This window comes from Eimeria maxima, genomic scaffold (assembly GCF_000499605.1).
Source record: "Eimeria maxima Weybridge genomic scaffold, Emw_scaff523, whole genome shotgun sequence".
Lineage (NCBI taxonomy): Eukaryota > Apicomplexa > Conoidasida > Eucoccidiorida > Eimeriidae > Eimeria > Eimeria maxima.
Window position 1 is genome coordinate 1 of NW_013566570.1, and position 23,953 is coordinate 23,953.

The following is a 23,953-nucleotide window of genomic DNA, read 5'->3' on the forward strand; positions in this document are numbered from 1 at the left end:
TATATATATATATATATATATATATATATGCCTACGCTCTTCATTCTAGCAGCAAAACGCTTTAGAGAGTTGCCAACATTGTCTCCTAAGCGATCGTCTTTGCCGCTTAAGACAGCAGCACCTGCTGCTGCCTCCCATAGAGAACACCAACGGGCAGCAGCAGCAGGAGACAGCACCTTTCCCTGAGGAGACAAAGCAGCAGCAGCAGTAACAGCAGCAGCATGAGCAACGGCGCCAACAGCAGCAACAGCACCAGCACGCAGCTTGGTGATTCAGCTAGAACTGCTCGAGTTTGTGTCTGTCTCCTCTCTCTTGCATAGATGTAGAAGCAACTGTCTCCTTTCTTACCAAAGGCAATTCCCCGCGTTGCATCTCTCTGTCTCCGATTGCCTCCTCCAGCAGCTGCAGCAGCGGCTGCAGCAGGACCTGCTGCAGCTGCTGCTCAGGCAGCTGCAGCAGGCGACATGCTGCAGCAAACGGAGCTGCCAAGGGAGCTCGACGCTGCGCCTGGCCCAGAAGCATTTTCAACATTTCTAGAGGAGCAGTTTGCTTCTTAGCAGCAGGAGCAGCAGGGTCTGCTGCGGTTCCTGCAGGAGCAGCAACACTTCTGCTACTTGCTGGTGCCCGGCGAAAAGCTGTTGAGATGGCCGTCTGCAGAAGAGAAACAAAGACCCAACAGCGCCAGCAGGTGCAGTACCAGCAGCAGGAGCATTGGACGGCGTGCATCTCAAGCCGCCACCACCATCGCCAGCAGCAGCAGCAGGAGCAAGAGCAACAGCAGCAGGATATGGTATGTCCTTGTGTGATTCTTACCTCTAGCGCATGCACTGCCTCATTAGGTTCGGCTGCTATAAACTCCTGCAGCTTAGGGAGGAGGGCCTTAGAGAGACAGCCGGAGACATCGAAGGAGACATAATTTAATAGCTGAGGTATATACGCCCTAAGTGTCTCCAAGGGGATATTATTCAATAGTCTCCGCAGCCGCAGCTCAAGGATATTCAAAGGCTCAGGAGCAAACCCTAATGCTCCTGCTGCTGTTGGTGCTGTTGTTGCTGCTGTTGACGCTGCCGTTGCTGCTGCTGCTGCTGCTTCTGCTGTAGTTGAAGAGGGATGACCATGGAAGACAGGGCCGCGGCGCCTTAAGGGTACGCATGCACCTGAAGCCTCTGCACACAGCAGCAGGACTTCGGGCAGCAAACCAACGGTGCGCCTGCTGTATTTGCTCCTAGTGCCGTCAACAGCAGCCAAATCCACTACCAAGCAGCAGTATATCCAAGACACTGCAGGAATTGCTGTACTAGCTGCTGCTGATGATGCTGCTGCTGCGGTTTCGTGGGGGGTTGCGGCCCCGGTTGGGAGTGCGCCAGCACCAGCAGCAGAGGCAGCACCAGCAGGAGGTGCTGTTGCCGCTGCTGGTGCTGTTGCAGTATTCGTCTCTGCTGCCTCCTCAAGCGCAGCAAGGACTCGCCTTGTAACAACAGCACTCAGCCAGAGATACTTTGACCGGGTATGCACACTGTCAGAGAAGGCAGCAGCAGCTGCTGCTGCTGCAGCGGCAGCTGTTGGCTCGGTTCCACTGTGCTGCTGGAAGCTTGCTGGTGCAGCCTCATATTCCATTCCTGCTCCACCTCTTGCTGCCGTTGCTGCTCCCTCTGCTGCCGGGGTATTGGCATTGCAGAACTCTGGAAGACTGCAGACGTTGCCTACACACCTCAACGCCTCCTCAGCCGCTCTCAATACGACCGCACTGTTGCTGCTGCTGTTGCTGGTGCTGCTGCGTGCGACTGAGCTCCGCTGCATCTCGCGTAGCACGACACTGTGGCACTCCAGCTGAAAACTTAAGAGGAGACCCGCTGTCTCCTCGCCTCCACCCCCATAAGCTGCAATACCCCGGGAAGCAGCAGACAGCCAACATTGCTGCTCCTGTTGCTGCAGTAGACTCAGCAGCTGCTGTGCTTTTGCCGCAGCGCTGCCGCCCCCACCAGAGTGTACACGCAGCTCGCGAAGCTTCAGCTTAATGATTGTACAAAACAGGGGAAGATCCTTCAAAGACAGCATTTGCTGCTGCTGCTGCAGCACATCCTGCAGCAGCAGCGCGGCAGTGCCTAGCCCATCTGGGAGCTTGGCTAGCTGCCGCGCCGCATGCGCTGCAGCGGAACAGCGAATCAAGGAGAGTGTCTCCTCTGTCCTCTTTTGACTCTCAGCTATCTCCACAGCATCTAAAGGAGATGCCGGAATTCTAGAGCCTTCCCACTGGTCCCCCACCTGATTCTGCTGCTGCTGCTTCTGTTGCAGTATCCCTGCAAAGGTCATCACGGAGAACAGGGTGTCCAGACACACATCCAGGGGCGCCCCTGCAAAACAACGAGAGATGAGGGGGCCCCCTGAATGCATTGTGGATCTAGGGGCTGCTGTCACTTCTCGCATCAAGACTGCATGCAGCTGCTGTTGTGGGCTGGATGCATGCGCTGCAGCGAGGCAGTCGCTCAGGAAGTGAGACAGCGAGAGACGGCAAAGGGCAGGGCGCAGCAGCAGTCCAGCAGAGGAAGCTGAGGGGTAGCAGTAGCAAGCAGCTACAAAGCGTGAGAGAGCAGCAACCCCCTTCTGCACCAGCAGAGAGGCCTCCAATAGGCGCCCACGAGTTGCTGCATGCAGAGACAACAACTGATAAACAATTGTCTCCCTTAGCCCCAAAGGCCCCCCTAATGGAGACGAGCGGCTCTCCTGCAGCGGATTCATCAGCCTGCACCACACAAAACCCTATACCCTAAACCCTGAAACGTAGAGTCCTTATTTCCTGATATCTGCCTCCGTTTTCTAGTGTGTTGCATTGTTCCTCCACAGCAGCAAGTGCATGGTTTAGGATCTATTGAGGCATTAAGGGTTTGGGATTTAGGTTTATTCGCTAGCAGCTTTACAAGGTTAGCTTTGTTAGAGAGGAATCAGCAGCAGAGTGCTGCTGCTGCAGCAAAAGGCCAACAGCAGCTCTAAGAAAGCAACCCCCATCTTCCTGCATGCTGTGCTGCAGTAGTGTATCCTCGCGAGCTCTCTCCACTGGGGCAGGGGCATTGAGTCCTCCTTCGCCTCCTCGGCTCCTGCTGCTGTTGTTGCTGTTGCTGCTATTGCAAAGGAAAGGGGCCCCCAACTCAAATAGCGATCCCCACCTGCTCGCAAGAAGACAGAAAAATTCCCCCCAGTACCTAGCTGCATGAAGCAGCACGCCTTTTACCCCTAGAAGAGACAACTTGGATGGTTATTAGGAGACTATATGTGTCTCCTTATGCTGTAAAGGAGACGATGGGGGAGAGACAGCGAAGCAGCAAACAGTAGCAGAAAAGAAACGTACTGCATCATCCGCTGCAGCGCCTGCAGCTCTGCTTCCCGCATCAGCGGCCTCAAGTCGGTCTCATGTTCAGTCTCCTCCTGTGTCTCCTCCCCCGCCGTTGCCGCGCATATCTGTCTCTGCCACTTTGGGGTGCCCCCTGAAGGGGCCAACAAGCGGGCGTCGGTGGGGCCCCCAGAGTAGAGCTGCAGCAAAGCTTCTGCTGTATTTAAAGAGACGCACCGGTAGAGGGAGAGGAGCTGCAGGGTGCTTGTCTGCAGCTCAGCCTCACCGAGGTCCCTATACACCCGAAATAGAGAGATGAAATAAGGAAGCAGCGTCTTGCAGACAGCCTTACCTGCCTCTTCCTTCTGCTGCTGATTATTCTGCTGATGCGCCAAGCCTCCAAGCAGCACGCGCTGCTGCATGCAGGTTAACTCCTCTAGCAGCGGCCGGGCAGCGTCGAGTGTCTCTGTCTTCCTAGCCAACTCCAGCAACCGTGTAGGATAGATGCGGCTCCCTTCGGCCGTTGCTTCCATTGCTGTTGTTGCTGCAGTTGCCGATGCTGGCGGGGAAAGTAGCAGCGAGTGCAGGGTCAGACGCTGCAGCAAGGAGAAGAAAGGACTGTCTCCAAGTTGATCTGCGGTGCCCGTGCTGTCTCTTAAGCTTTGTTCTAGTGCTTCCCTTGCTGCTGCTCCCAGCCCCAGCACATCTGCTGCTGCTGTTGCTACGTCCTCGGCTGTTCCCAGTGACCCCCAGGTGCAGGCAGGGTCCCGCGCTCCTGCTGGGGCCTTGTGGGCATGCAGCAACAACAGCAGAAACTCTTGGCTGAAGAACGGACTTAGCTGGCAGGCCCTGTTAAGCAACTGCAGCAGGAACTCTTGTCCCTCCCCGCTCTCTAGACTGTCTCCTTCGGTGCCATCTGGGGGCCTCTCCAGCACAACTGTCTCCTCGCAGCCCGCGAGAGCATTCAGGTGCCGCTGAAGCAAACGTACACCTCGTTGGTTGCGTCTCTCTTGCATCGCTACAGCAGCAGCACGGCTAAGGGGCCCTTTTCGAGGCTCTCTTCTGAGCAGAGTGTTGAGTTCTAAGGTGTGGGGCTCCATCTGGATTGTCTCCGCCTCGCGATGAGGCACCTCTACACTGCTGTCTCCTTTGCTAACGTTCGCAGGTAGGGGGCCTCCCAGAGGGGCCCCCCTCCAGGAAGGGCCCAGCCAAAAGCGCTGCCTGGCTGGCGGCTGCTGTCCCTCCGCCAGAGAAGCAACAGAAGCAGCTCTTTGAGACAAATAGGAGAAAGAGACAGTCTCTGTCTCCTTCGAGACCCCAACCCCGCTGCTGTCTGGGAACCGATCCCCGTCCTTCCAAGAAACCCCTAGGAGAACACTTCGCAAATCAGAAATCCCCACGGTATTGGATGTGTGGGAGGCCCCACACGCCAACAAGCATGCAGCGAGGGAGGTGGAGGAGAGGCTGTGTGGGCTGGAGGTGGCGGTCTGGCCTGCGACAGCATAAGAAGCGGAGGAACTCGCGCTCCTCCCGATATCGATCCCGCTCCCGATCCCGATCCCGCTCCGGATCTCGTGTCCCCCCGAAGGTCGCTTCTGTGACCGACGGTGGCACACAGCAGCAGTAAGGAGTCGCAATATGTGGGGTGTCTTGGCAGTAGCCTTTGTAAGCCCCGTAGATAATAAAAAGCTTATCCTCGTAGAGGGAGCCTCAGGCAGCCCTCCCTCCTCCCCCCCAAACCAATAGTCAAGCTGTCTCTTCTCCAACGCAGAGTCCCCAGGAAATGGGCCTAACATAAACGACAATAGCGTCGGGCTCTCAGAAAAGGCCTGCGGTGCCACAACAACAGCAGCAACAGCAGCAGTAGCACCAGTAGCTGCAGCAGGTAGATTCCAACCGTGCATTGCTGCTGTGTTGATGCCACTTCCACTCCCACCACAGCAGCAACACGAGTGCAGCAGGCAGCAGCAGCACGACACCAGGTGAAGGAAGCTAAACATGGGGAGACTCACCAACGAATGGCGCCTGAGACAGACGCAGAGCTCGAAGAGCTGCGTTCTTATCTCCGTATCTTCTGGGGGCCCTTTAAGGAGACGGGATACAGCCTGAAGGGGGCCCCCAAGGCCCTCAGAGGGGCCCCTCTTCTTAACAAGCTCCCGCAGCAGCTGCAGGGACCCTCCGAGTACTGCAGTGTCTCTGTAGCACAGCCACAACTTTGACACACTCTTCTTCCTGAAAGAGAGCAGCCAAGGCAACAACTGTGCAGCAATGAGCCTGCAGCAAGATACAGCGACTCTTAAATCTATCCTAGCGTCTCGTTTTAAGGGGACGAAGCAGCAGGAGGCACCGCAGCTGCTGCGGCTTAGGGTATTACTGGGCCCACCCCTCAGGACTCAACAGGTCGTCCCACAGGCCCTCCAGTGCATGCAGCAGCAAATCAACAGACTCCTCCTGCCACTGCTGCAGCAACTCCTGCACGGTGTCCGCATGCACGCCTGCTGCTGCTGCTGCTGCTGTTGCTGTTGCTGTAGTGGAAGGGCTCAATGGAGACTGCGCTGCACCGAAGGCCCCCGTAAGGACGGCAGCCCCTGGTGCGTTGGAGGCCTCCTGAGAGACACTGCAGCAGCACACCGTTTGCGCAGCAGCAAGTAGGTTTGCTGCTCTTTGTGCGTAGCGCCGCTGCTGCTTGGAGGCACTGCTGCTGCTACTGCTGCCTGCAGCAGAGGAACTATTCAGTAGCACCCGCAGCAAACTAAGGAAAGAAGAAAAGGCAAGGCGAGGCACTGAGGCCTCCCCCCCCAAGAAGAAGAGGGGCTGGCCTCGCGCAAAGGCAGCAACGCACGCAGCGTAGCGTCCATCATAATTGAAGGAATACATCAGCAGCTTCTGTCTGTCTCGATTTTGCTTCTCTATATCCCCTGTCTCCCCAGTTACACTGTCTCCTGCAGCATTATTTGTATCAGCACCTGCAGCAGCTCCTGCAGGGCTGCGTGCAGCGGAGGGCCCAGGGTGAGGCCCGACCGAGACACAGCCGCAGATAGGTGGAGGCCTCCCTCGAGCTGCTGATGCTTCCTCTGCTGCATGCAACTGCTGCAGCCTTCGGTGGCAAGATCTGAGAAAGGCGAGCCCCCCTGTCTCCTGCCGCTTGGGGACTGCTGGGGCCTGACCTGTGGGGTCTAGGGGCACCCTCCTAGGTGATGATGACTTCCGTTCATCTCTGCTGTCACCTATCTCCTTCTCCGCAAGCTGCAGCGGAAACACCTTCAAGAGACTGCAGCAGGCAGCAGCACACTGCACTGCTAGTGTTGTGACAGGGAAGAAAAGGCCTCTGGAGACGGCTAGCAAGAGGTTCTTGTTGCTGCAGCAGGAGACACACAGACACATCAACGAGGAGGTACAACAACCAACACACGAGATCATGAAAGAGATATAAAAACATCCGGTAGAAACACAACCAAAATAACGTCTCCACCTAAACACTGTTGCCGGGTCTTTGCAGCATGCGCCTACATATGGAGGCCCCCAACAGCCCTTGTATGCAAATATGGTATCTGTTATGGTGCATGCATGCAGGCTTGCATGCAAGACTCTTGAAGGGCCCCATAAACAGCTCCTCAAGGGCCCCTCACAGCAGAGGGCGCCTACGGAGATGAAGAGGGAAAGGCGCGCTCAAGGGGGATTGATTACCAGAGGGTTCGGGTGTAGGATCCCCCTTGGAGATGAAGTGCTGACAGGTGTCTCCTTTCAAGGAGACAGAGACACTCTAGAATCGCAAGGCCGCCGACCCGAAAACGAAGTGTCTCGTCTACGCTGCGGATGCTCTCGTAGGAGAAGAAAGGAAGCAGCGGCAGCTGCAGCAGCGGCAGCGAAGAATCCCCCGAGGAGACAGAGGAAAGAGAAGAGACACCAGAGGCTGAGGAGACAGGTGCATGCGACGGCTTTTGTCCTTCAAGAAGCAAGTGGACTCGCTCTAGCAAAGCTCCAACGAGCATCAGATTAAGCCTGTAGATACAGCAGCAGCAAACGCAGCAGCAATACAAGCAGCAAAAACAGCAGCGACCGGCTTTGATGAAAAGGTAGTCTCCCCGTTTCGCCGTCACTGATAAACTTGATATATGTAGCAGCAATTAATGCAACAAACAAACCAAAACAAGCATCTACAGTGGAGACACTGCACATGCATCTTCAACAATAGCAGCAACAAGCATCCTCTACGGCAGCAGAAACAACAGAACTCAGCAGCAACAGAAGCACGCAGCAGCAGCACTGGAGAGGAAACAGAAGGGGTCTCAAGCTTCCCTAATGGGGGCACTATATCCCTATCGGAGCGCATGCATATACGAATCTGGCATGCAAGCGTATGTTTATCCACACTACTGTACAGTTATTGAATAATAAAAGACAATGTAGCATATAGTGCAATTAAAAAGCAATAAAGAATAATTTGCCTAAGGTAAATGGCAAGGGAGACAAACTTGTGGGTGGGAGGATCAGGGCTCGTAGACAGCCGAACAAGGGTCTCTGCAAATGTGGCAAGCCGTGCTGCTGTCAGCGGCTGCAGCAGCTGTTGCTGCTGCTGTAGATGAACCTGCAGCTGCTGCTGCGGGAAGTTTGATGGTTCTGAGGGATGCAGCCAGTGAAGGAGGAGAAGAGCTATATCTCTGAGGCAAGCAGAAGTATGGAGAGGAGACAACACAAGAACGCAGAAAGCCTGAACTGCGCCTTCCCGGCATGCAGAAGCAGCAGCACAAGGTTTCCTTTTTGCACCCTTTAGGTGGTGTGGAGTGTTGCAGTAGCAGCAACGAAAGAGATAATCCTTGGCCGACTATTGTGGTGTATCCTCACCTCAGCCAGTAGTGCAATCTCTTTGCAGCAGCCATTCGCCTGTCTCCAACTGTCTCCGCTACAAAGTCTAACAATCCCCTCTCTGCTAGCGGCCGCAGCTGCTGCGCCCGCTGCAGCAACGCTCGCAGCAGCACCAGCCTGAAGGCCCACACGCGGTCCCCTTCCTCACTTCCTGCTGCAACGGCTAGTCCTGCTGCTCCCGCGGCTCCCGCTGCTCCCGCTGCTCCTGCTGCTGCTCCTGCTGGTGCACCCGCTCGGGGACTGCAGTAGCGCACAAGGGCCTCCATCAATGATGGCAGTCCCAGAGGCTTCTCCCCAGTTGCAGCAGCAGCCGAAGTCCCCCACTCTTGGCTGAAGCGGAGGCACCAGCAGTCGATTAGCCGAAGCAGCTGCTGCAGCAAAGGTGCTCGGCCTACCGCGTCGTCGTACGGTGGACCCTGCAGAGACACCACACCGCAGCAGCAAGGACACAGGTGCAGCACCCGACATGCTGGACCCACAGCAGCATGGCTTGCTGCTGCTACTTCATCGGCCTTGTGTTACATCCATCACTTAAGCAATCTGCATGCAGCAGCTTCTGTTGGGGTTCCTGCTATTGTTTTCAATGCTACTGCTGCTGCTGTTTCTGCTGTTGCTGCAGGTTGTGGCGCTGCATCCTTACGTTGGGCAGTCTTTCTTCCAAAGGTGCTGCATGTCGCCCTGAGAGAAGTCGCTCTACCTGTTGCTGCGTAGTGTTGCCCTCAAACTGGAGCCCCCTGACGGTTCTGGTGCTGTTTCTGGCTGCTGCTGCTGCTGATTGTGCAGCGCCGATTCGGCCTTCCTCTGCAGCAGCAAAGGCTGGCGAGAGGGCGGGGGCTTGGGACAGACTGCGCAGCCAATGTAGGGCCCCAAGGCTGCCGCTCTGCAGCGTCTGGGTGGCTGCATGCACTACTTGACTCAACGAGGGCCTCAGAGACTGCTGCTGTTGCAGTTGCTGCAGCTGCTGCAGCAACAGCCCTGTAGCAGTTTCCCTTGTTCGCTGTTTCTCCGAAGATACGGTAGAGGCATTGAGCTGTCTGTTAGTGAAGACAACAGCAGCAGCACCGAGGGAGGAGACGAGAGAAGGAGAGGCGCCTGTTGTCTCCTCCAGAGACCCCACAAGGCCCGGCTCCCCAACCCGATTCCAGTCGATCCCCGAGCGGGCGATGGTGGCGGGAGACGGTCCCCGATCCTGGGGTTGCTCAGCTTGGGTCGGGAGCCGCTTCGGTGGGCCCCACAGGGGCAGCGCATCGTCTTTCTGCTGCCCCATGAGCTGCGCATACACCAGAAGATCGCCGTCTACGAGCGCATGCAGCCCCGAGGCCTGCCCAGTCAACAGGGAGAGGTGCACAGAGACGTTTGTTTGTGTGCTGCAGACAGCAGCGCTTAAGCAGCTGTAGGCCCCAATGCGCCCTTTCCAAAGCCACTTCTTGAACGCCTTAGACCGCCAATCAGCAATACCCAACCCTTCACCATCAGCAGCAGCAGAGTCTCTCCCCCCTACTGTTGCTGCTATTGCCTCTTGTGAGTCGCCCCAGAGGTTCTTAGGACGTCTGGTTAAATCGAAGTCATTGACAAGGGTCCTCAGGGAAGAGGAGACAGCTGCGATGGTTTCACGCGTCAGAACAAACCCTGCAGGACGAGGAGCAGCAGAAAACCCTGGGGATTTTGTCTCCATATCGCCCCTACCACTGCTTTGCTGCTGCTGCTGCTGCTGCTGCTGCTGCGCCTGCATCTGCCGCTGTTGCTGCAGCAAAGGAATCACTCTCCCCTTTAACACATCCAAAGGCGTTACTAAGAAGAGACATTCAAGGAGACTGCACGCAGCGACGAAGATCTGCAGCAAACAGACTGCGGCCTCAAGATCACCCTCCGGCTCCCGAGGTGTATGTACACCTGGTTTGCTCAGCCCTGGAAAAAAGCCCGCCCACGGAGGGGAGACTAGCTGCAGGAGGGGACTCCAAAGGAGATTCCAAACCTCACAAAAGAAGCCCGACCCATCATCTCCTGCTTCTGCTGCATCTGCTGCATCTGGTGCTGTTGTTGTCGTTCCTGCTGTTGCTGCTGTTGCTTCTGCTGCTGCAGCCCTGCCAGCAGCACGCAGCAGCGGGAGGCCTATGTGTCTGCTTAAGGAGGGCCCCAGCAGTGGGCGTCCCCTCCGTGTGGCTGCGAGTCCCCCCAAGAGCTGCCGTGCAGCTTTTTGTGGGGTGCTGCGTGCGGTGTCTAGGCAGCTGTGTGCTGTAGCATCCGCAAGGAGACGAGAGAAACAATGAGACAGAACGAAGAGCTGCAAGCGACGGCAGCCGCGCTTGCTGCAGACATAAACAATTGAAGGCAAGAACGTCTTCAAGACACCCAAGAGGCCATTATGTTTCTCTCTCAGGATATCGTGGAGATGTGACAGGCACAGAGACAAAGCATGCAGCGGTCGCCGGTCTTCTGCTGCGGTAGCAGCAGTAGCAGCGGCAGACTGTGTTCGCCGTCTTGCTGCCTGATCTGCTGCCTCTCGACCTTCAAACTTCTTAAGGACACTGTCACCTTCTGAGCATGATTCTGCCTCGCACAGCCTTGCTGCTGCAGCAAATGCACGAAGAACCGCCGCCAGAAGCGCGTGTAGCAGCACTGCGCAGTTCTGTGCCTCAGTTCCTTCAACAGCTGCAGCAGGTGTTGCTGCTGGTGCTTCTGTTGCTGCATAACCCTCGTGGATGCTGCTAGGAAGGGCTCCAAAGTCCGAGAAAGATAGAGCAAAAGAAGAAGCTGCGAGGGCGTTAACTGCATCGCTGCATATCTCCATCGCATTACATAGCAAACGCCGTCGTGTCCCCACAGATTGTCCCTCTTCAGTAGCCTGTTGCTGCTCTCCCCGCAGCTCGCCATGCTGCTGCTGCTGCAACATGTGTTGGTGCAGAGCATCCTGTCTCTTGGTTCCCACGTATACCGGCTGCATGGTTGTGGATATATCAACAGCCGCGGTGCCCACAGCAGCACCGGCAGCAGCAGCAGTAACAACAACAGCAGCAGGAGGCGCTGCTTGGAGAGTTGCCTCGTGTAGGATGTCTGTGAGCAGCAATGCAGTGTATCCGCCTTCTAACGCTGCTGCCTTAACTCTTGCTGCAATGGGAGACTCCGCCGCTAGCAGCTGCGCCGTTGCTGCTGCTAAGAAGACGAGGCAATTACTTCTGAATGGCAGCGCCCTTATGAAGGCCTCCCAATAAGACACTGCTAGCAATAAATCTGACAGTGCAGAGGCGTGGGCCAGCATATGAGGGGTCAATGCAGGCTTTAGTGCTGGTGGTGGTGATGCTGCTGCTGCTGCTGCTGTTTGTGGAGCAGCGTACGAGACGAAAGCGCGAGCCCCTAAGAGCAACTGCTGCTGTTCCTGAGGCCCCTCTTCTGCTTCTAAGGGACCCCAAAGCTGGAAGGCATCCAGCAGCAGGTGTAGCAGAAGCTGCTCCTGCAGCTGTCCTCGCCGAGTGTTGCTGCTTTCACCTTCAGTCGCTGTCATAGTTGATGCCTTTGCTGCTGCTTCTGCTGCTGTTGCTGCTGCTGCCGCAGGCACTTCTGCAGCAGGGGGCTCACCAAGAAGATGATGAACCTCGGTGTGCCGCCTGACTAGAGCTGCAAGCAGCCGTAGGAGACAGCTGTACTGGGGAAGAAGCTGGGCTTGAGGAGACAGGAAAAGGTGATAGCGCAGAATCCAAAGTGTCTCTAAAAGCGAATTTGCAACATCAGCTGTCTCCTCCCTGTCCCTTCCCCCCCACCCCACAACCTCCCGTCGGCCCACATCACCAATCAGGAGGTGGAGCGGGAAGGAGACGATCCCCAGGATGGCCTTTACCTCCTCTCTCACAGAGGCACCAGTTGCTGCTGCTTGTGCCCCAGCTGCCGTTGCTGAGGCTGGTGTTGCTGGTGCTCCAGATGCCTCTAGTCCTGTCCCTGGTAATGCCCTATTTGCTGTGTCTGCTGCAGTGGGACGTTCTGTTGGCACTCCTCCCCTTGATGCTGTTGCTGCTGATGATGATGCAGTTGTGTGGGTTTCTCTTGCTGTTGCTGCCGCTACAAGGCCCTTTGGGCCTTTTAGATCTATTGAAGACACGATGGAGCAGCGCAGTAGTAGTAACGCCAGTCGCAGCAGCCAGGAGGCTAATGCTTGTGTTTGTGTGCCGTCTCCTCCTTGTGGGAGGCTGAAGGTGTCCCCTCCTGTCTCCTCCTCCACGCTAAACAGCAGGCTCCTCCCAAGCTTCCCTTGCTGATCTGGCCTGCAAAGCAAGCCCGCAGCGGCAGCAACAGCAGCAGTTGCTGCTGCAGCAGGGGCCGTCCCCGACAGCAGCAGAAACTCGCCTGTCTCTGCATGCACCAGGTAATGACTACCATAGAGCGCCTCTATGGCTTCAATTCCCTGGACAAATGCAGCAAGAATTGCAACAAGAGAAGCAGCAGTCTCCCGCTCGGTCTCTGTCCTTGGTTCCCGTAGGCAGGGGAGCAGCAGAGAGGAGACGACACCCCAGGGGATTCTTTTTAAATCAAGCACAAGTCCCTTCGTTCTGTCTCCTCTCTGCTGCCAGCTCTTCCCGAGGGCAGCGATGCATCTCTGGGTGATTCTGTCCGCTTCCCACACACCCGCTGCTATCTTCCGTGCTTCCGGTGCTGCTGCTGTTGCTGTTGTAGCTGATGCTGATTGAGGGGACGGGGGGCAGATGATCTTGAGCAGCAAGACGACGAGGCGCTGGATGCGGTCTCTTCTGCTCCCATTTGGGCTAAACCCTTTGGCAGATGGGTTAACCAAGAAGAAGAAGAAAGAAGTCCCCAGACTTGCCTTTGTCAGCTTTCTGTCTCCTTCCGTCCTCTCCCCGTCGCCTCGTGTCTCGTCTCTGTCTCTTTCTGTCTCCTTTCCCTCTCCTTTTATCTCTTCTGCAACACCCAAGTGACCCTGTTGAGGGTCTACAAGAGTCATCAACAGAAGGCGCCCAGTATCCTCATCTGTCTCCTCCCTTTGCATCTCTATTGTATCATGGTGGTTGCCCGCCTCCTTTTGCTTCCCTTTCTCCACCTTGTGGCTGTCTACCTTTTCGTGTTGTTTGTATTGTGGATATCGGAGGAGACAGAGCTGGAGCACAGTCTCCGCGAGGGCCTCTAATGCTGATTGGTTTGGAATGCGCCTCCCGTTGGGTGTCTCTGAGCCCAGCCAGACAAACTCGAGAACCTTCTGTAAAGACTGCCGGATTCTGCAGTCTCCAAAGAGACAAGCGCATGCAGCCCCAGACGTCTGCCCCACAAACAAAAGGCTGTCCAGCAGCAGACACGCCGCCCACGCCCGTTGATTTATGCCGGCAGCAGAAAGGCCACCAAGGGCACCCGGGCATTGAAGGTGCTGGAGCACTACCTCTAGCCGTCTTCCAATCTCTGCAGCAGCACGCACAGCAGCAGTAGCAACACAATGCACCAGCAGTAATGGCACACTGCGCCAGCTGTAGTGCAGCAGTAACAGCAGTAGAACACAGCAGCACCAGTACAAAAAAAGAAAAAGAAGCAACACAAAGCAACAGCAGCACCGCAGCCCAGCATGGTGGATCAACCTAATTGTGACGGCAGTCAGTGGGTTTTAGCAGACTTCCAGGCACCGGAAGTCGAGAGGCCCGCGTCTGTACCTTTGACTGCTTGAATAGCCCAGCCGCATGCAGCTGCATGCATTTGCCCAGCAGAAGAAGCAGCGCCAGATGCAGCAGCAGAACCAGCAGCAGTTTCTGGTGCTGAGGATGATCCTCCTGCCTGTAGGTTCCCTGTGAGCTGCAGCAGAAGGGAACGGCAGACGCTGCGTGTCAGTTGATCGCCAGAGAACCTGCAGGCAATGTAGCCGCAACAAACCTTAAACCCTACATCTTAAACCCTAAAACCAGAGAGTCAAACACACCACCAGCAGCAGCACATTTCGACTTGCGGGCGTATATTGTTTAGAAATGATAGTTTAGACTTGAAGGTTTAGAGATAGGCTGGGTTAAATATTAAGGTCAAGACTTGAGTGCTTCGATCCCATTGATTAGAAAGGAAGGTTTAGACTTGAGGGTATAGAGACGGTGAGATCTAGGTATCAGGGTTTAGGCTCGAGGAATGCGGGTTTTGTTGGGTTTGCGGCGGGAAGGTGACTGACAAGGCGAAGGGCCTAAGATGTTCCATCATGCGTTGTCCCTGCAGCAACACGCGGTGTCTCCTTTCCGCCTGGATTGCTGCAGCCTGTTTGAGATTCCCATGTCTCCCTTCTGCTGCTGGTGTGGTGGCTGCTGTAGCTGCATCTGCTGCTGCATCTGCCGCTGTATCGCCTTCTGCGTCTCCATTGTCTAGGCAGACAGCCCTGTGTGTCTGAAGGAGACACTGCCCAGTGACTGTTATTGCTTGCAGGCACTGCTGCACCTCTAGGGCCTCTCTAGGGTCTCTCAGGTCTCCTCTTTCCTCCAATTCAAATAAATCAGAACCACAGCAGCAGCAGCTGCTGCTGCAGTTTGTGTAGCAGCAGCTGTTGCTGCTGCTGGTATGTGTATCCGCTGCATCCGTGTCCTGTACAGGCTTAGGTAGGGCCCTGAGGAGGCCGAAAAAGACCCTTTCGGCTGTCTCCTCCAGGAGGCCTTGCGTTCTGCCGCAGGCGCTGCTGCGGAATCCTAGAGGTAGCACTGCCCGAAGCACTATCAGGCCCCCCTGGCGCCGAGAGGGAGACCCCAGGCACACAGGCAGCAACAGCAGCTGCTGCAGCAAATGGTGCAACAGACGCAAATCCCTGTCACGCTGTCGCTGCAACAACGCTGTGTCGAGGGACTTCTCGGCCGCAGCAGTAGCAGCAGGAGGTGCAGATGCACCTGCAGCCGCCCACGGTGCAGTAGCAGGAGCACCAGCAGCCTGCTGCTCGATGCTGAGCCGCCGCAGCAACCTGCATATCAGTGCTACAGCAGCTGCTGCTGCTGCTGCACGTTGGGATGCGAAGGGGCTCCCGAGGCCCTCTGCAAGTGTCTCCACGACCGCCGAAAGCTGCAGCAGCTCAACAAGAGAAAATCACGGCCACATAAGCCGCAGCAGTAGCAGCACACAGGCAGCAGCAAAAGCTCAAGCAGCAGCAAAAACACAGCAACGAAAACCGGAAAGACGGTGATTACTACCGCTGTTGCCTCTATTTTGGGTTTAGCATTAGCGGCTCCGCTTCTCTACGTGTGGCAGCAGCAGCAGCAGCAGAGGCAGCGAGCAGGCTAGGTTAGGCCCTCACTGGTGATGACGATGCCGCATATGGAGAGGCTACAGCAACATCGAGAGAGACTTGCTGAAGCTGCAGCAGCACAAGGGACAAGACCTGTCTTGGTGCGGGATCGTTTGAAGCAATCAACTCCAGCACAGATGGCAGCACTGCTCGGTAGAGCGATCCAGTTGCAACTGCTGCAGCAGTTGCAACAGCAGCAGCTGCCTGTGGTGTTGCTTCAGCTGGCCCCCACTTGTTGTCTCCAGTGCCACCAAAGAGGCCAACAGCTGCAGCTGCAGCAGCAGGAGCTTTGAGTCCAGCAAGTGCCTTGGTTGTTATGGAGCGGAGGAGAGCGGCCAGCAATTGACAGAGAGATGCTCTCTCCTGTCTGCTTGTTGCTTCTAAGGCGGCATTTGCTGCAAGCAACGCTAAACTGTCTCCCCCAAGCGAGAGGCAGAGTTGAGGGCTTGCTGGTGCGGCTGCGTTCTCTGGGGATGTCAAAGGCAAACACAGCCGCAAAAAGGCAGCAGGAGACACTCGAGGGTCCCCTTTGAAAGCATCTCCCTCCAGCCACGCCTCAGCATAGTGCATCAAAAGGGCTGCGGAGACAGACGCTGGCAGCAGACAGGCTGGGCGTTTCACGATATGCATAGAGGCCCGAGGTCCCACATCTGCAAGCAGCAACAGTACAGACTGCCGAAGAGACACCCCAAGGGGGCCCCAGCAGCAGCCGGCCGGGGATGTACTTGAGGCAGCCTCTGAAGGATCGCCCAAAGAAGAAGATGACGGAAAAGAAAAGGAGCCCATCCCAGTCCAAGCCAACTGCAAATGCTGTCGTGACACGCCAAGCTGTCTATACACCCCAGAGCCTCTGGGCGAGCGCAGCAGCGCCTCAATAACAGAAACGCGCGCACTCTCAACCCCCCCAGGAACCAAAAGAAAAGGACGCAGCAACGGCAGAACTTCCTGCAGCAAGTCCTCTCCCCAAGACGCCTTTTCCGGCTGCTCCTGCCGCTGCTGCTCCTGCTGATGCTGGTGCAGCCATCGGTGGAGAGTAGCGACTGCGGCAGCCGCGAGCTGCAGTTGCGTCTTCCCCAGCAGCAGCGCCATTTTTACCGTCCGTTGAAAGAGGACAGGCCTAGAGAACAGGAAGCTGTCTGGGGCAGCCAGCAGCAGTGCAGCAGCAGCTGCAGCTGTTTCTGCATCGAGAGAAGGCATTGCTGCTTCCACCAGCAGTAGTGTCCTGGAAAGGGCTGCACGTGCTCTCCCTAAGGTGGGGGCGCTGTTGCTGTCAGGTGACACGCAGCCCCGGTAGCTGGAGCAGTAGCAGCAGCAGCAACTGCTCCTGGTGCAGACGCTTCTGCTGCTGCAGCTCCCCTGGGTGGTGCTGGCGGCTGTCTGGGCGCGTTGTCTGTCGTAAGGAAACAACGGCCGCTGCCCGAATGCTCCGGGACTGTCTCCTTTCGCTGCTTCTAAAGTTTTTCCTTTTATTGCTCTTGAAGTGTCTCCTTCTGCCCCCCAAGCCTCCACAAAAGGCCTCAGCGCGTGCAACAGCGCCAACAGCCCCGGCGGTGCTGAGGGCCGCAGCAGCGCCGACTGCAGCAGTGTGGCAGCGACAGTTACCCTGCGCGCAGCACAGTGTCTCGGTCTCTGTGTCAGTCCCTGTCTGTGTGTCTCCCTCTCTATCTTGCCGTCTCTCTCCCTGTGTGTATGTTCCTCCCTTTCTCTGTCCCTTCGTACTGTGCCAGCTGTCGTATCCCCGAGTGCGGTTTTCGAAGGTAAAGCATAAAAGGAGACACCCGAGAGGGAAGAAGAGACACCATAGACAGATACATAGGAGATACCAGAGAGAAAGACAAGATATACCAGAGACAAAAACGGGGCGGAAGAGGCACCAGACACAAACGGGACACAGAGGCAGTGGTTTGGAGACACAAATGCAATGAGGTACAAACAGTGACAGGAGCAAAGACAACTAGAGGAACAGAGACAGACACGTACACACACAGACAGAGACACAGATAAATACAGGAACAGAGACAGAGACAGATTGAGGGACGAACTATGGAGACCGACGAGACATACTGTTCAAGTCGAAGCAGACGGCATGTCTGTGGAGATACTGAGAATATCTGGCAGAGACAAATCGCCAGGCGCTGCAGCAGAACCTGTAGAGACACTGTACCTGATACGCTCAAGGCCAGTGCAGCAAGGCTTTTGGCCTCGTCAGCAGCATCCCTCCCACAGTCCCCAGTGTCGGCAGTAGCAACAGCTGACGCTTCTGTTGCTGCCGCTGCAGCAGCAGCAGCATGCGATGCTGCAATGTCTTTCTTCGTTTGCTGCTGTGTTGCGGTTGCAAAGGTGTAAAAGTCCTCATCGTGCAGCTGTAGCAGGAGACAAGCAGCAACAGTCTCTTCTGCTGTTCCGCCTTCAGGTGACAGCAGCAGCGCCCGCGCTACTGCCCGCAGGCTGCTCGCTGTCTCCTTTTTCTGCGCATTTGTGGGGAGCATCCCAAGGGACAGACAGGAAAACACTTCTTCTAAGATACAGCTGCACAGAGGTAAACAACAGCTACTGCCAGCAGGAGAGAACGCATGTCCAACCACAGGAGGTAGTTCGACTGTCTCTCCCAGTGGCCGTTTCTCCCGTAAAATCCTGCTGCTGCTATTCCTGCTGCTGCCTGCGCCTGGGGACGGGCTGCCCCCTATCCATTTGTTTCTGTCTCCATCAATCCCCAAGACAGCTCCCCACAGAAGACCCACGGAAACAGCTGGTGGTGTTTGCAGTTCCTTTTCTTCTGTAAACGCTAGAGATAGCGTCTGCTGAACAATAGCTCTCAAGGCAGCCATTGGGGCCCCGCCGTGGCGGTCTGACCCTGTCTCCTCTGTCTCTGCTCTTGTCTCCTTTCCTGTCCCCTCTGTCTCTTCCGCCTCTTCGGGTCTGCCGGAGTCAGAGCCGCCTGCGGGTCCCACAGCAGCAGCAGCAGATGCTGCTGCGGCAGCATTGTCTGAAGCTGCTGCTAACAGCAAGGCGCGGATTCCGCTGTTGATAGCTGTTGCAGCTTTTGGCAGCAGCGCTTGCGGCAGGGCCCCAGCCTGTGCATGCAATTGAAATAAGGAGACAGCAACTTTCTGGAGTAGCCGGCACAGCAAAGCGGGAAGTCTAAAGGGAGTTGTTTGTCTCCCTCCCTCTGTCCCCTTTGCCGCCAGCTGGTCTCCTTGTCCCTCTCCGTGCCCTGCTGTCTCTGGAGATGTTACTAAAACTCGCTTCTGCAGCAGGTGGCGGTGCGGAGTCACACAAGGTCTTTTGTGTGCTGCTGCCTCCTCAAAACGGTTTGAAGCAGCAGCAGCAGCAACAACAGCCCCAAAGCCACCAGACCCTCCAAATGTCTCCCCACCCAAAAGCAGACAAAGTGTCTCTCCTGCTGCTCCCAGGAGATGCAGCGCCTGCTTCCCCACAGAGGGACCGTGCTGCTGCTGCCACTCAGGGCCGCAACAGGCGCATGCAAGGAGGAGGCAGGCCTTCGCAGCAGCAATGCCTTGCTGCTGCCTCTCCTCAAGACAACCAACAAGAAGCAAACAGGGGAGCAGAAGCTGGGCCCTGCTGCCACATTGCTGCCACCAACCTGCAGACAAACCCACCAAATCCTTCTGAGGAAGCAAAGAGGCCTCGAGCAACTCTGATATTACGCGGGAGCCAAAAGCCCGCAGGGGCAGCCAACATTCCACGCTGCTGCTGCTGCTGCTGCTGCTGGTAGAAGGAGCGCAGGCTACTGGCACTGATGCTCCAGTGGCTGCCCCGTCCGCGGAAGCCAGTGACTCAGTTGTCATGAGGTTCCCCTCGAACTTTTTGTAAGAATTGCTGCTCTTGCTGGCGATCGTGTAAGAACTGCCTATACAGCTGCTGCTCAGCTTTGTCACTATACACAACAGCGCCCTCCTGGCTGCGTTGGAGACAGGCGCATGTGAGGAGGCCGTCAGCGCCAGAAGCCGCTCCAGCAAGGTCCCTCTCTTCTTTAGAACCCTCTTCTTCCTGCTGCCGCTGGTGGCGGGTCCCCTGGAAGCAGATGACTGCTTGGATGTGGTGCTGGCTGGCTGTTGTGCCTCTTCCAGCGTCTCGCTGAACTCGCGAGCGATGTCTCGATCAACCCAGGAAACAAGAGTCTCCACTCCCTCTGCAAGAACGCAGAGTGCTGCTGCTTGAAGAGACTGCTGTTGCTGTGGCTGATGCTGCTGCGGCGGCGCGCCGTCACCTACCATGAAGGGGCTTCTATACTCAGGGGATCCGTCGAAGGCCTCGGGAGCCCCTTGCGTGCCTACAACTACCAGATAGGAGTACAGCCGCCCCCACACTTCAGAAGGCAGCAGAGCAGACATGGATGAGGTGGCCCCCAGCAGCAGCTCACGGAGGGCCCCCAGGGCCCCCAATAGCTCCGTCGCACTCAGCACGGGGGCCCCTGGAGCGAGTTGGAGGCGGCAAACGATTTGCTGCAGCACCTGCTGCAGCCAAGGAGCAGAAAGGCTAGGGTAACCCCGCAGACGGCTCAGCAGCGCAGCTGCAAACGACACAGTAACAAAAGCAGCAAACACGGCACCAGCGGCAAGTACAGCAGCAGCGGGAACCCTACCACCACCACTTGGCTCTGCAACTGCAGCAGGAACACCTGCAAAAGCAGCAGCTGCTGCTGCTTTTGCACTAGAAGCGCCTGAATCAGCAGCATCTTCCCTTCACCAGCAGCAGCAGGAGCATCTGCATCAACAGCAGCAGTGTCACCAGCAGCCAGTTTCTGTGCGTCTGCTGCAGCCACCTACCCAGCAGCACAAGAAGCTCTGAGCGCACTGTCGCGCCCCCTCTCTTTCCACTGTCACTCAGTTCTTCATAGAGACGCCGCAGGAGGCGCTCTAAGGAAACGGCTGGGAGAGGCAGATGCGCCCAGGGAATCCCCCAAAGCCTATCCATTAAGGCCCCCTGAGGGGCCCCCAGGGGGCTCCCCTCCGTTTCGGGCGCGAAGATCGATCGCAGAAGCCTTGCAGCGGCTTGTTTAACTTTGTGTGAAGCATCAACGACCAAGAGATTTAGAACTGTCTCCTGCGGAGGAAAAATAAGGGAGGCAAATAAGATATTCAACGCATTCAGCAACGGCGTTGGATGCCTGTTTTAGCCTTAGAGAAACAGCTGTACGCAAGGGGAGTTTAAACGCATATGGAACGGACAGACAGGCAGAGCAGCAGCATCAAAACGTTGCAGGACAACCAAAACTTCCTTCCCAACAGCAGCAATAGCAGCAGCAGAAACACCAACAACAGCAGTAGCAACAACAGCAGCACCGGTAGCAACAACAGCAACAGCAACAACAGCATCAGCACGAACGCCAACAGCAATGACAACAACAGGAACAGAAACAACAGCAGCAGCAACGTGTATCTCCGTACAGTGAACTCAGCTAACGCGTCTGCTTGGTGAGAGGCAGCAAAAGGCCTCAAGGAGAGCACAACGATGCGACCCAGCTCCAAAGCCTGTTTCTTTAATGTTACAAGAGGGGCTTCCTTGTGCAACGCAGCAGCAGCAGCTGTTGCGATCAGACCGGAACTCGACAGAACCACGTTACAAAGAGCTGCTGTTGTCGCGGTTGAATTGTCCCCCAAGGTATACGAGACTCCATGGGGGGCCCCAAGGCGACCACCAAGGAGCGGTAGTTCCCAAGAAAACAGATTCTCAACATCTTTAATGCAGGCCTCGAGGATGTCTGATATAGTCTCGTATTGGTTTGGCTGCAACGGGCCTGCTGCCTCAGCAGACGTACCAGCCAGAGCAGAACGCAACTGGGCGTTGAGTGTGAGGAGCCTACGGGATATTGTCAACCCTTCCATCATGAACTGCAACGCCAGCACCAGCAGCACCAGCAGCACCAGCAGGGTGGACCATTTTAGCCGCAATCGAGACACGAAACTGCAAACCCAGGGGCGAGAAGGTCAAGAGCAGCTCCACTTCATTTTTATTCTAACTGCACTTAGCTAACAAGCAAAAATATATTCTCCTTCCTGAAATGTAGCACTCAGCTTCCGTTACCTTAAGAAACCAGAGGGGCCCCGGCGCGACCGCGTGACCATCAGGCAAAGGTAGGAAATGAATTAATTCAATGCTGCAAATATTATATATAAAACCGTGCAAATGTTTATTGTTTACTAGACTATAATTGGTATTTTTACCCAAATCGATGCCATGATGAGTCGGAACAGCTGCAGCGGACATCTGAGCCGCCCGCCTCACTCGCGAGAAATTTAAATTAAGTGTCTGAAAAATTCACCAATGTTTGCATTGAAAAAGAAGCCTTCCCAAGAGGTTTTGAATTATAAATAATAAAAATTTTAATCGCCAGCATTCCGGCGAAACAAGCCGACAAACTGCAATTACAAAACCCGTTAGAAGTTTATGGACGTGCTCGCGCAGAGTTTAGACGAAGATACTAATGAGCTTATTGTTATTGAAGGTACAACGCATGATGGAACTTAGGATCTACGAAGCTGAACGTTTGAGCTGCAACACGTTAGATGAAACTAAGGACAAAATCACCCAAGCATTCGCTATGCACTACACACGCAGTGACTCACGCACCTACCTGCCTATATAGCAGGTGCATTAATGCATCTATTATTTACTACCTGAAGGCTTCACCTGCAGCATCCCACCACTTTCGGCCTCTCGTCTACAGCTACATGTTGCACATCCGGCCTACGTATCCAAACCACGGGATTCTGCTGCAACCACTAGATTGTTCAGACGGTCAGATCCTACACCTGCCACTATATGCGTGCCACATACACACTAGCCACTCTTTTACTGCAACAATGGATCTTAAGCTTGGCGACGTAGCACATCTAATGTCACTGCTGGAGCTCTTTCTTTTACTGCGTCGCCTCAGCTTCTATACTACGACACCATATATTCAGGGAGAGTAACAACTCTACGTGCAAAGCTGCGACTTTACTGCACTCTAGATGCCCTGCTGCAGGCATTCGAGACAAAAAGGAATAAGGAATTCTTGATGCTGGACTTAAGGTGTGTTTTTGCGTCTTTGTCCCAAAGAAATGAGGAGGAAAGCGGCTGCCTCACCCCCAGACTTCTGGAGTCTTCTCTGGGCGCTCAAAATCAGCACCACCACTGTTGCTCTTTAACAATATTCAACTTAACACCACCACAAAACTCCCGCTCATATGAGGCCATCGCCTACACACAAAGCGGCCAAGCGCGTTTTTCGGAAAGAAGCGTACCAACCAGCTACACGCTGTCCCTCCCAACACCCCAACACAACCCCTTCCCCTCTTCTTCCCTTCGGCCTATTGAGACGTGCGTTTAGTCGACCTCCTCCATCTTGGACGCCTCATCGGCAGCTCCTTCAACCTCCTCCAGGGGAGGCAGGTCGTCCTCCTTTGCCTCCTCATCATCATCAATGGAAAGACCCAACTTGATCATGCGGTGGATACGAGCTGCGAATTGTGTGGGTTCTTCAAGGCTGAAGCCAGAGGTGAGCAGCGCGGTATCGTAGAGCAGCCAGATGAGATCCTTGACAGTCTTGTCGGACTTGTCGACAGCTGCCTTGTTCTTGATCTCTACCATAATGCTGTGGTGTCCGTTAACCTCCATAGTCTTCTTGCTGACCATGTAGCTGGTCATGCTGTTGTCGCGAAGCGCCTGTGCCTTCATGATACGCTCCATATTTGCTGACCAGCCGAATTCGGTGGTGACAAGCACGCAAGGAGAGTCTGTGATTCTGTTCGACAGAACGACCTTGTCGACCTTGTCGTGAAGCACCTCCTTGATCAGCTTCAGGAGTGGTTCGAACTCTGCCTTCAGCTCCTCGAACTTCTTCTTCTCTTCCTCAGTTTCGTCGATCTCAAGTCCCTCCTTTGTGCAGCAACGCAACTTGTGGTTGTCGAACTCCTTCAACTGCTGCACCGCGTACTCATCAATGGGGTCTGTCATGTAGAGCACCTCATAACCCTTCTTGGTCAGCTTCTCAAGGAATGGAGAGTTCGCCACCGTCTGTCGGGATTCGCCAGTGATGTAATAGATGTCCTTCTGGCCCTCCTTCATGCGGTCAACGTACTCCTTGAAGGATACCATGTCCTCTCCAGACTTGCTGCTGTGGAACCGCAGGAGCTCGGCAATCTGCAGCACAACAGCCAACAACACCAGCAGTCCAACTTTGAGTCTAGTATAGTAACTCCCACAAAAAAATTAGCTCTATTGATGAAACGCAAGGTACAAGCAAATTGTCAGTATTTTTGGGTTTTCGGGACTTCCTCCGCACAGGCACCGCACTTGCGGCGTAGGCGTGGTGCATGTTCCCAATCATCATAGCAAATGCACATACAATAGTTCTAACCAAAACAATGCATACAGCCACTATATATGCACAAATTCTATGTCTTAGTCCATTTTTATCGCGGGTAACGCAACCACCTCCCATCATAGCGGCTGACCTGCCGTTGTGCCTCACTACACATATACAAGTATATATACGATCATATATATATATATAT

General features: G+C 55.4%; 2 protein-coding genes across 2 annotated transcripts; both read right to left on the reverse strand.

Annotated features, from left to right (window-relative positions):
• Nucleotides 1–35: 35 nt before the first annotated feature.
• Nucleotides 36–21,280, reverse strand: EMWEY_00036430 (hypothetical protein, conserved; the record flags this gene model as incomplete). Its single annotated transcript, XM_013482134.1, has 16 exons — nt 36–182; nt 349–651; nt 814–2,743; nt 2,919–3,164; nt 3,347–5,157; nt 5,341–5,560; nt 5,712–6,686; nt 7,016–7,330; nt 8,174–8,610; nt 8,835–13,594; nt 13,840–14,030; nt 14,340–15,208; nt 15,441–17,034; nt 17,496–19,965; nt 20,222–20,498; nt 20,843–21,280. Coding segments are annotated over 16 exons (16,983 nt in total), but the record flags the coding sequence as incomplete, so codon positions are not given.
• Nucleotides 21,281–22,763: 1,483 nt separating this feature from the next.
• Nucleotides 22,764–23,766, reverse strand: EMWEY_00036440 (heat shock protein 90, putative; the record flags this gene model as incomplete). The annotated part of the gene is made up of 2 exons (XM_013482135.1): nt 22,764–23,579; nt 23,722–23,766. 2 exons carry the CDS (start codon nt 23,764–23,766, stop codon nt 22,764–22,766), a joined length of 861 nt encoding a protein of 286 aa, XP_013337589.1.
• Between the last annotated feature and the right edge of the window lie 187 nt (nt 23,767–23,953).